At 36.1% G+C, this 11,014-nt stretch overlaps 1 protein-coding gene across 1 annotated transcript; it reads right to left on the bottom strand.

Moving 5' to 3' along the window:
* Positions 1–143: 143 nt before the first annotated feature.
* On the bottom strand, positions 144–5,080 carry LOC130740908 (formin-like protein 6). The gene is made up of 4 exons (XM_057593627.1): positions 3,445–5,080; positions 3,135–3,343; positions 1,455–1,696; positions 144–1,365 (listed from the first exon to the last, which is right to left on the bottom strand). The coding sequence occupies exons 1-4, from the start codon at positions 4,908–4,910 to the stop codon at positions 571–573; spliced, it is 2,712 nt and encodes a 903-aa protein (XP_057449610.1). The 5' UTR covers positions 4,911–5,080; the 3' UTR covers positions 144–570.
* Between the last annotated feature and the right edge of the window lie 5,934 nt (positions 5,081–11,014).

Here is an 11,014-nt window from a genome sequence, read left to right as displayed (position 1 = left end):
AAGGAAAAGGCACCTTCACCACTTTTCCTGGTAATGTTCTCTTTTGACTTTGAGAAACCCATTTTGCTTTCACCACTTCACAAAGTTCTGCTTCAACATTATAGAACTAGAATTCTAGTGTGTTTTTAAATGATAAGAACAGATAAAGCAATTGCTGCAAAACTGCTATTTATTACCAATATTTGTCTTAAAAAATACATGAGAGCATTCTAGAATACGAAAATGTGTAGAACTCTGAGCTAATAAAATCTATTTTGACTGTAAGCATATGTATGGTGTCCAAGAAACAAAATGATGCATCTCCTGCATCTCCCATTTAGAAATTCATTTATTCTTCGCACGGAGTTGAATGAGGATGATATAAATGCTTTCAATGGCGTGTGCACTTTCTTTCCCCCTCCATGCATAGTGTTTGATGTTCGATCTTAGTGAAGGATGTCCTTCTTCCCTATTAAAGTTGGGATTCTAAACCTGGAAATGCAGGCAATTTCAACTTAAATTTGCAAAAAACATTAATTTACTTTCACTGTTATTCGGAGAGACTATCGCGTCTTTCGTGTATTCACAATACTAGGGGGATGAGCTTTCCTCATCCGAGCTCCCATCTTGTCTTGCATTATACCTGTTCAGAACCGGTAAAGAGGCACTGGAAGCTATTTGGAAGGATCTGGAAGAACCGCCAACAATTCTATCATGCATTCTTCCAACTTCTTTGCACACTAGATCCAGAATATTTAGAAAGTCTCTTACAATCATAAAAATTCTGAAAGGGTGGGCTTCTTCCTTTGCTACATTCCCATGAAAGTATTCTGTAACTTCTTTCACAAGCAATAAGGCCTTTCTCTCATCAGCCTTAAGCCTCACTATTTCATCCTCAGCATATTTCAGAAATAGCTTAGTGGAGTTAAAGAAATTGCCTTGCTTATCTGGCTTCTCATATTGCAAAACCAGTCTCACTTTTTCAAGCCCCGTTTCGAGCTTTGAAAGATAGCCTCTCAAGACATCTGAGTCCATTCCTGCTGATTTTTTGACACTAATAAGGTCTCTACTGAGCCCAGCCACAACCTGCAATCCTTGCTTCTTAAACTCGTCCTCATTGAATTTGGATTCCATTCGGTACTGAACATTCCCATTTGCAGATTCATCTCCTGCACCTTCAGATCTAATGATCTCTTGGACCACAAAGTGAAGTAATGTGGTCTTTCCATCTGTTCCCTTTATATCTACAAGTTTTAATAGGGTTTCCAGTTTGAAAGCTTTAGCATCACCTCTATTAGTGCCAACATTCATTCTGTTTCCTGTCCTGAGAACAGCTTCAAGTAGTTTGAAGAATAGCCGGCTGTTCCTTAATTCTTCACTTGCTGCCTGAAAGATATTAGTAATTGATTGGTTAGTTAGTTACTCAGAAAACATGAGATCAAAGATAACAAGGGACTGAAAAAAGTTTTCCAGACCTCCAGGGTTTGAAAAGACTTCCTAAGGTAATTGACTTCTGAATCGAAGTTCGCTCTGTATAGCATAGCTTCAACTCTTTTAAATGCAAATGGTATATCAAGCACAGCTTTAAGAAATCTTTCAGCGGTTCCAAGTTTTGAGAGATCGCCATCGTAGTTTCTAAGTTTTATCTCTTCCTCTTTAGTAGGAGCCATCTTTACTAGGGTTTCCAACAGCTCAGCACCCAAACCTTCAGGATTCCCTGGTTCATCAAAAAAATAACACTACCGGTGACGATGGTTGCAAAGTGAAAACAAAAGTTGCAGATAAGAAATTAGATCTATCAAGGAAAGAGCCTAGGATATGTAAGCTGGAACAGGTGTTTAGTAATTTCAAACAATAACGTTGACATTGAAAGTTTGTTTCATGTTAAACTTGAAAGTAAAATATGATAGCAAAGCTCCTATGGAGTAAACTTTTCTACATGTTACTGCCTTACAATTACTAGTGTCATTTGAGGTGGGGGGCACAAAAGTAATGTGGTACCACAATTAAGAATATGAATGAATGGATTGTAATTATGAATGTAATTTAAAATTTTGACGTTATTACATTTTAAAGTCTTTCTAGGAATAATGGTCCCTACCAGAGTGGACTGTAGGTAAGCTGGAACAGAGAGTTACTACTAATTGGTTTATCCCCCAGATGATATCAAGCATAAAGGAATTAGAGATTAGTACTTCTATGAGAAAAAAATAAAGATAAAGATAATGATGAAAATGAAATGTTGTGCAGTGATAGAGAAGATAGAATAGTCCATTTTTTGAATTAGAGCTCTGGCAAGCATTGTATAATGGGCTATATTATTAGTTATCATGGCTCTCATAAAACAGGGTTACTCTTGCTTTTAGAGGAAGTATGACAGGTATGCTTAAGCAATAAAGCCAAAAAGGTAAAGCTAGGTTGTTAAGGAATTGTTACAGTGATAAACTGGTTGAGTTTGGTGGCAATTGCAGTTTCTAATTTAATGACAATCAATCCTCAGAAAGTAAGACAAAAATGCATTTTAGATCTTTCTCAGCTGGGGGTGGAGGAAAAAGCAGTGTGATCACACCATGGTAGATGTTCGGTTATTGTTTTGTACTTAAAAAGGACTTCTATACCAAATTACCACATTTTGAAATTCACAGTTCCAGAATACCTAACTTTGCACCTCCCTTAAAATAACACAATGATGCATGCACATGCCATGCTGCTGAATGTACATTTTCATACTTGATTTGAGATGTAATGATGGTGACTTTTTGTTTTATGCTCTTGAGCTGTGCTGTCTGTTTCTTACATGATGCATTCTATTTACATTATTGGCATAAACTACTACGGGTAAAGTTTATGCCCTCACTCCAAGTTTTTCTGTATGATGACAAATTAAACATATTTGACTAGTGATTTTGCAAATCTTGATAATCTAAACAATAGAACACACTGCATGTTTTGACCGGGTCCGTGCACACAAACCCGGCATTGAACACTGTATAGATCTTGCACTAACATCACATAACAGAACCATGAATCACCAATTTTGTATATTTTACCCGAATCAGAAAATGGGTAACTTCAACATTGCTCATCTGTATTGCAAGTATAAACAAAGTACAATCACTATCCAGAAATGGGAGAACATGAAGGAAACAACATACCATCTAAAAGAGCTTCAGACACCTCATCTCTTGTCACATTCAGTGCTCTCAGTAGTATAGCTATGTTTTGGGACTTCTTAGGGTCCAAAACTCTGTTCTCCTGATCAACAGATGGGAAAACTGATTTTCTAGGAGTTGTTTCTTTTGGTTTTGGGGCTGAATTTGTAGCTTTGCAGCCAAACAAGGACTCCATCATGTCCTCATTTAATCTATTTTAAAAAATGGTACACCACATAAATGAATATCAGTTCAAAATTGTACTACTAGAACTAGTAGCCCAAAATTGCATGTATATAAGTAATATTCTTACTGAAACGAGCTTGATTTTAACTGGTCCCACACTGTAGCACGGTCTGAGGTAGCACGAACTTTATCCCAATGCAGAGGTTTCAACTTGGGTTTTGTTTCATCCGTGTCATTGGCTTCAAGCCTCTCGGAAGAGTTAACACTTTGATCACTGTTAACATGCTGTGAAAATTTTGTTACACTACCAGCAGAAGAAGCACCTCTTTGACTAGTTGGTGACCAAGATTGCTGCATTATAGATGTAGAAGAAGGTGAAACTTCAACCGCCGGAGACCCTTTTGTCCTGGACGTTTTATGCGGCGGTGGAGGAGGTGGTGGTGGCGGTGGAGGAGGAGGAGGGGGATTGAGTGATGTCCTGGACAGGTGTAAAGTAGTAGTGTTGGTTGTTGACTGAAGCTGCGCCAAATTCGGAGGTGGAGGTGGTGCTGAGAATCTTGGCCGTCTGGAAGCTGCTACGGTGGTCAATTGTAGTTCATGCGGCGGCGGAGACGGCGGAGGTGGAGCCTGCTTTATAGATGGTATGATGGCGTGTCTAATATCCGGCGAAGAAGCTGAAATTCGGGACTTAGGCGAGGTTCTCTTGGAGAAGGGAAGTGCCGTCGTGGAATTAGCCTCTCTCATCGCCGCCGGCGGAGCAGGGCTTCCGTTTACCTTAGAACTCTGGCGAGAAGCCGGCGTGTATAACCCGTCCTCGTGACTGAGCGACGAGTTCTGCGGCGAATGATACGCCGTGTCGTGGGTTTCCTCGTCGGAAGACGACGACGATGACATCGCCGGCGGTGGGTGGTTTCCGTCGGGAGGCTTCCTGAGCGGCGGCATTGGCTGCAACTCGGGACTAGGACGGTACCGATCGGATCGCTTCATCGGATTGAGCTTGTGATAAGGCGACCTGTTCGGCTTGCTTGATTCTCTCTGCTCATTCGATGTCGCCGACGCTAGCATTGGCTCGACTGTACCAATGTAGAGGAAGCTCGACGGTTGCGCCGCCGTCGAGTCCTCATGGACGTTCCTCTGAGAATTACCACCACCACCAACCAGCTTCTGCGTCTCCGTCGGGTGTTTCGCTCTGTGCTTGTACAAGAAGAAGGCGAGCGCTGAGAGCATGCCAAGCACCACAATTCCAACGGAGATCACAATGGCAACCTTCTTTGTCCCCTTGGCCGGTTGCGTCGCCGTGGGGTTCGCCGTCGTGCCATTCAGCGTTGAAGTGGAAGGTGCTGACTGGACGGTCTGATCCGTTGGTGGCCCCGGTGGGTACTCGTGGAAGAAAGGAATGTCGCCGTCGGAAGAAGGTGGTGTCTCCGGCGGTGTCGGTGGTGCTGGCGGTGGAACAGAGGTCGCCGGAAACAGAGGCTGGTGCAGAATTCTTCTGGCGCTAGATTTATCCCCTTTTGCAGTGTTGACTGCAATTGACAGTGACAGTGAGATGAAGATGATGATGATGTTTAAGGTCAAGTAATGAGGTTTCATGGTGAATTTTGTTGATTTCCCTTTTGGTTTTGTTTCAGGCAATTCATGTCTCTGAGTTTTCGTTTTGTTCCCGCAAATTCCTGAAAAAGAAAGAGAAAAGAAAACAGAGAGAGAGGAAACTTGTTTGAGCTGTAAGATCTGGATGCTCGACAGCTTCCGTCAGCAGTAGCCGCAGTTATATTTTTCACTTTTTTATTTTTTTCTAAATTTATTTATGTCATGATCAAGTCAATTTTGTTGCTTGGACAAAATTTAATTTAGTTTAATGTGTAATAAATGAGGGCAAATATATACTGGTAGAATATACATTTAAAGGGAATGAAACGTGGCTGTTCACCGTACTTTATGTGTCATTTTCAGATCACTAGAAAATAAATAATTAAAGTCATTTAATTTAGTTTAATTTGTTGAAAATCTTAACCTACTTAACATGGTCTTGGTGCGTCGTAGTAATAAAATATGCATGTGTTACTACTTTACCGTACACTTTTTTTGTGTGATAACCAAGCTATACTCATAACCAATAGTTGAGATATTAATCTATCATGTCACCATGAGCATAATAAAAGTGGTAGGAGACTCAATTGTAGAGGTGCTGCTAACACATTTTGCAGTGTTAATGAAGTTATTACAACGACAATTAGTCTTGAAATTAATTTCTCATATTGGTATCGGCGCATGCATTAAGCGCTATGAGTTTGACTAGTATTTTTTGTTCATTCACAAAAGTTTAGAATTAAACCTCTTACCACTTACTTTTAAGGGACAAAGTATTGGATCACTTACTTCTTCATTTCTAACACATGCATTTTTTTTCAATATATCCTTATAGCCAACAACTAGAGTACCATCGAGACTCAAAAATTATATTAAGTGAGTATGTCTCTAACAATAAGTTATTCTTCATACCTACTTTTTAAATATCATATTCTAGACTAGGCGTTTAAGAGATGATATATTTACCAGTTGTATTAGACTTTATTGGTACTAATATACCTTTTGTAATTTGGTTATTTTTTAAAAAGTCTCCAGCTAATTAAAAAATCTATTAATTTTTTTGAAAATAAATAAATTAGTGTTTGAGAGTGTGAAAGAATGGATTACTTTCATTTCTCAATAAATAAATTAATAATTATAAGAAGATTGATTGTGGTTAAGTAGTGGCGATATTAAAAGGTATAGTACTGTATTCGTTAGTAACGAAGGCAAGGCACAGATTCGATCTATTGATACCATTATATATTGCGTGTACTCAGTAGCTTGGGTGTCATTCACTGCCTTTGCCTTTAATCTTTTCTTTTCTTTAGATGATGCTGGAGCCAGGGCAATGCCAAATTCAAAAGGCTCCTATTTTCAGTAAAGAATTATAAGAAAATATCTAAAGCAAACAAAGCACATGCGTTGAAATCCAAAACCCTTCCCATATCTAAAACCAGAATGTTGCCAAACAACATGCTTTGCTATACCCCCATTTTGAAGTTTTGCGTCCATTTTGTCTTGGGGTTTATGTTTTGTTTGTCAAATGAACCGTTTGTTTATCTAATGAAAATCCCTAGTGTGTTGGAGACATCTCTATTAAAAGTGTTTTTCAGTGAATACTAATAATAGAAACCCAAACACATATGTCATCAGTCATCACGATGAGTAAACATACGACATGATCTTTGATCATTAAGAGTGATTAAGGTTCGGCATTCATGAGACATTGAGACATGAGTACCTTTTGGTATACCCAATTTTAATTCTGAATTTCACCATTGTAGGTAATACTCACCTCTCAATACGTATCAACCAAGATAAATTTCAGCAACTTTAAACTAAATAGTGAGATTTCCTTAAAATGAGTTGTCTAAATGATCTATGTGAAAGTTTGGGTTAAATAACTCATCATCCAATCACATTGAAAATGAGTGAGCTAGAATTTCTATATTTTATTTATTAATATATTTCCAACTCACTTATTTCCAATGTGATTAGATGATGAGTTATTTAGCTCAAACTTTCTCATGGATTGTTTAGACAACCCTCCTTAAAATAAGGAAAAGAAAAAAAAAACTTTAAAGGGTGAGATGCCTTGTGTTATCTTAAAGGAGTATTGAATTTTAGATTATCTTTGTAATAATTAATACTTAATTTGTTATGTGCAAAACTCACTAAATTCAAATCTTCATTATCATAATTCTTTTCAAACGCCTTTTCATTTAGCCATCGAGACATCGAACAACTTGGTCTAATGGTCTGGCAAAAACTTGCACGATTATTACAACTATAATAATTTGTTATTCGTCAAGCAATATTATTATCTAGAACAAGCATGACTTTTTTTTGGGTACATAGAACAAGCATGACTAATGTATAATAACCTATTTGTATTTATTTAATTTATTTCATTTTAGATGTGCTACCTTTTTAATTTAAGGTAGTAGATTGGACGTTAACTTAATAATAATTCGGCCACAGAAATTAAAAGAAAAATCAAATTACTGACCTTGTCTTTAATTAATTAGATTTCATATAGTATGCAGCGTAGGCATGTCTAACAAGATCGCTTGAATAAATGATTGTTAGGGCCTTAAAAAAACATAAATGGGCACATGAAAATACTCATTATATATTACTCCCTCTGGTCCTTTTTATAAGAAACACTTTGAAGATTTTTCTTGGTCCTTTTTATAAGAAACACTCTTATAAAATTAAGTCAAATAATCAATAGCAATGCAAAGGGACTTATTCCCAATACAAAAATATGGAGAGAAATTGCAAGCACCCAATAGGTATGATCAACATTTATGGTAATTAGCATGATTGTTCTTGTAAAAAGGAAAAAACATCATTGAAATTAAGCATAGTCGTTAATTTTATAAAAAATATTAGTTTCCTTGGTTTGTGTGATTTTGTCCAAGTTTTTCTTATAAAAAGGACCGGAGGGAGTATCATACAATCGGCACTTACTATTTTGCTACATCATAAACAAATTTAAATAAGAAACTTCTATACATAAACATGTGATTTGGCATAGTTGTTCACCACTCCGTGCTTGAAACTACAGTTTGGATGTCTGAATTTTAACTCTTATTAGTAAGAAAAAAAAATTCATTGATTAATCCCTACCGTGTAGCGAGAGAATAGTTTCACTCAAGTAACTAATAGACTTAAATGCATTTTAGGTCCTTTATTTTTACATTTGGGTGACTTTAGTCCCTTACTTTCAAGACTTTAGACCCCTTTTACTAATTGCTCAATTTTAATTCATATATATTATTTTAATGTTGCAATCAAATTCCTCCATTAAAAATGTCATCCAATTTTAAGACAATGGGATAATATCACCAAGACTAATTCACATGGCAACTGATGTGTTATATGATTGGAAAGAATTTAAAATAAATCTGGTTTAAAAATTATATCACTAATCTTATTATCACATGGATTAAAATTGAGCGATATTGAAGGGATCAAAATCACCTGAAGCTAAAAAGTAAGGGAACTTTAATTGAACAATTGAATGTATAAGGAGAGTAAAATCACAAAAACTTAAAAGAGACTATATAACATTGAGCAATTAAAAGTAAAATAACTAATTAAAATCACCCAAAAATAAAAGTAAAGGGACTAAAATTGCATTTAAGAGCCTAATTAGGAACGGTGGCACTAATAACAAACTCACGGCTCATCATATAGATAACAAAAAAACTAACTAATCAATACTTAAAAAAAATCCTTTTTTCTTTACTTTTAATACATTTTGGGGGTGAATGGGAAAATAAATGAAAACAGTAAAATTATTACAACATAAAACATCTATTAAATGTTGAACCCTTTTTAGAGGTGTATCCATGATATCAATATCACACTGCACAATAGATCCAATTCCACCGATCAGCGGGAGCATAAGCTTCTTTAGGAATATGACGAAGTCGAACTTCTCAATTGCGGGCCAAACAAAGTGAATCTCAAAAAAGGTCCCTGACAAAATTTGGAATAACTTGAATGTGCCCTTTTCCAAAGAATAAATAATCTCCAAGTGATTTGTTTCGCGTACAATTTTCCTAAATAAGTCGAGACGGTGCTTAAGGCACCAATTTAAGTACAATCATAATATTCTTCTCTAACATCGTCATAGAATCCACTACAATCTTGAATCAACCCTCTCATCCCATTTCTTGGTTAGTCGCACTAAAAGTCCCATCAAGTGATTAAATAATAAATCTTAATTGAATAGTAAATATACACATGTAACAACAAATTTCATTTTAACCAAGTGTCGTCAAGGAGTAAATAAGTTATACCTATAATTATAAGTTTAAATTCTGAGAAAAATAATTGAGTACAACATCCATCAAAAGGGAAACAAAGTAAGGAAAAATTTGACGGAGTCTATTTTTTAGCCCATGTAGGAGGATTGGGCTATCAATTTTATTCCATAAACTATTAGATTTCGGATAAAAACACAAGGAAAAAAAAAACTTGAATAATATGCTTGTCTGAATCCACCGACGGAGTGAATGGAAGGACAAGAACCATGATTAGTTTAGCATCCTCAATGTATAGTTGCTTAATGTCACACCATCCTCGTAATACTGCTACTATGATGGAAGTTGATTACTAGTAACTACTAGAGATTTTGGAATCCTAGGTCATATATGTAATTCTGGGGAAAGTGATGCATGGGGTCACAACACAACACAGCACAACGTTTAGTTTCTTCGTTGAGCTTTCTTTCATTGGACTGATATTTTTACCGACTCTTCTTGTGCTGTGTGGGGGACATGTACACGGCCCAGGCTATTTGCTTTATCTCTTTAATTTCTTTACTCCTTTTTCTCACTTTTGTCTCTATTTGGACTCCTCCACTACGCAAACACAATGTTATCCTCTCTTACCCCACACTCCCATTAATGGGATCATTAAAGTTATGCCTTTCTTCTAAACTACTATGCATTTTGCCACTTTTTTGGTTGTTTTGAGCAATATCAGCAAGTAAAAATACGATATAGAAGTTGTTCGAGCAATTTTGTTCTATCTTGCTGAAATTTGGAGAAAAATTGAAATGTGGTTTGGAAAAAAGTCAAAACGAGTAATTGATAGTTTTTTTTTTGAGTTAAATATTCTTTTCGTCTCTGAACTATAGCGAAATTTTATTTTCCGTCCCTGAACTAAAATTGTGATGGTTTCCATCCCTGTACTTAGTAAACCGTTTGTTTTCTACCCTTTGACCATGTTGACTGGTGATGTGTGTTTCCAACGTGTAGGTCACTGCTGATGTGGCGGTAATTATGCCGGTTTAGCCGGTTTTTCAATTTTTTTTTAATTTTTATTAACAGAAAATCTTTTTTTATTTATTTTCTTTATTTTTTATCACCTCCTTAATTTTACCCCCAAATCAATCCCTAAATCATCAACAGTGAAAAACTAAGGAGGTGATAAAAAATAAAGGAAAATAAATAAAAAAAGGATTTTCTGTTAATAAAAATTAAAAAAAAAATGAAAAACCGGCTAAACCGACATAATTACCGCCACATCAGCAGTGACTTACACGCTGGAAACACACATCACCAGTCAACAAGGTCAAAGGGTAGAAAACAAACGGTTTACTAAGTACAGGGATGGAAACCATCACAATTTTAGTTCAGGGACGGAAACCAAAATTTCGCTATAGTTCAGGTACGAAAAGAATATTTAACCCTTTTTTTTTTACTTGGGTAGTCAATCAAGACTCGTCACATCGGCTCTTGCTTTTTTTTTGTACGTATTTAATTTTTTTAATTGATTCTAAAATTTAAATTAATTATCATGAGAAGCTCAGATTAATAACTTGTGGATGTTAGACTTTGATTATGAGAAAAAAAATAAGTTGTTACAAGATATGCTATTTACAGTATTTTTCACTTTTCATCAAATTGTGGGGCAAATATCCGCGTTTGAGACGGAACCCATGTTGGCGATTTTATAGGGGATGCGGCAAAGTGGTGTCCATCTTTCCGTTTTTATCAAGTGATCTACAAGATTCTTTGTTGTAGAATAAAACCAGTTGATCATGTTGTTATATATATATGAGCTGATGTAGTTGTACTGATATGGGCTTAGGGGGCGCACTAATTTTA

The sequence above is a fragment of the Lotus japonicus genome, chromosome 2 (assembly GCF_012489685.1).
Source record: "Lotus japonicus ecotype B-129 chromosome 2, LjGifu_v1.2".
Classification (NCBI taxonomy): domain Eukaryota; kingdom Viridiplantae; phylum Streptophyta; class Magnoliopsida; order Fabales; family Fabaceae; genus Lotus; species Lotus japonicus.
This window is presented reverse-complemented; position numbering and strand designations above follow the sequence as displayed.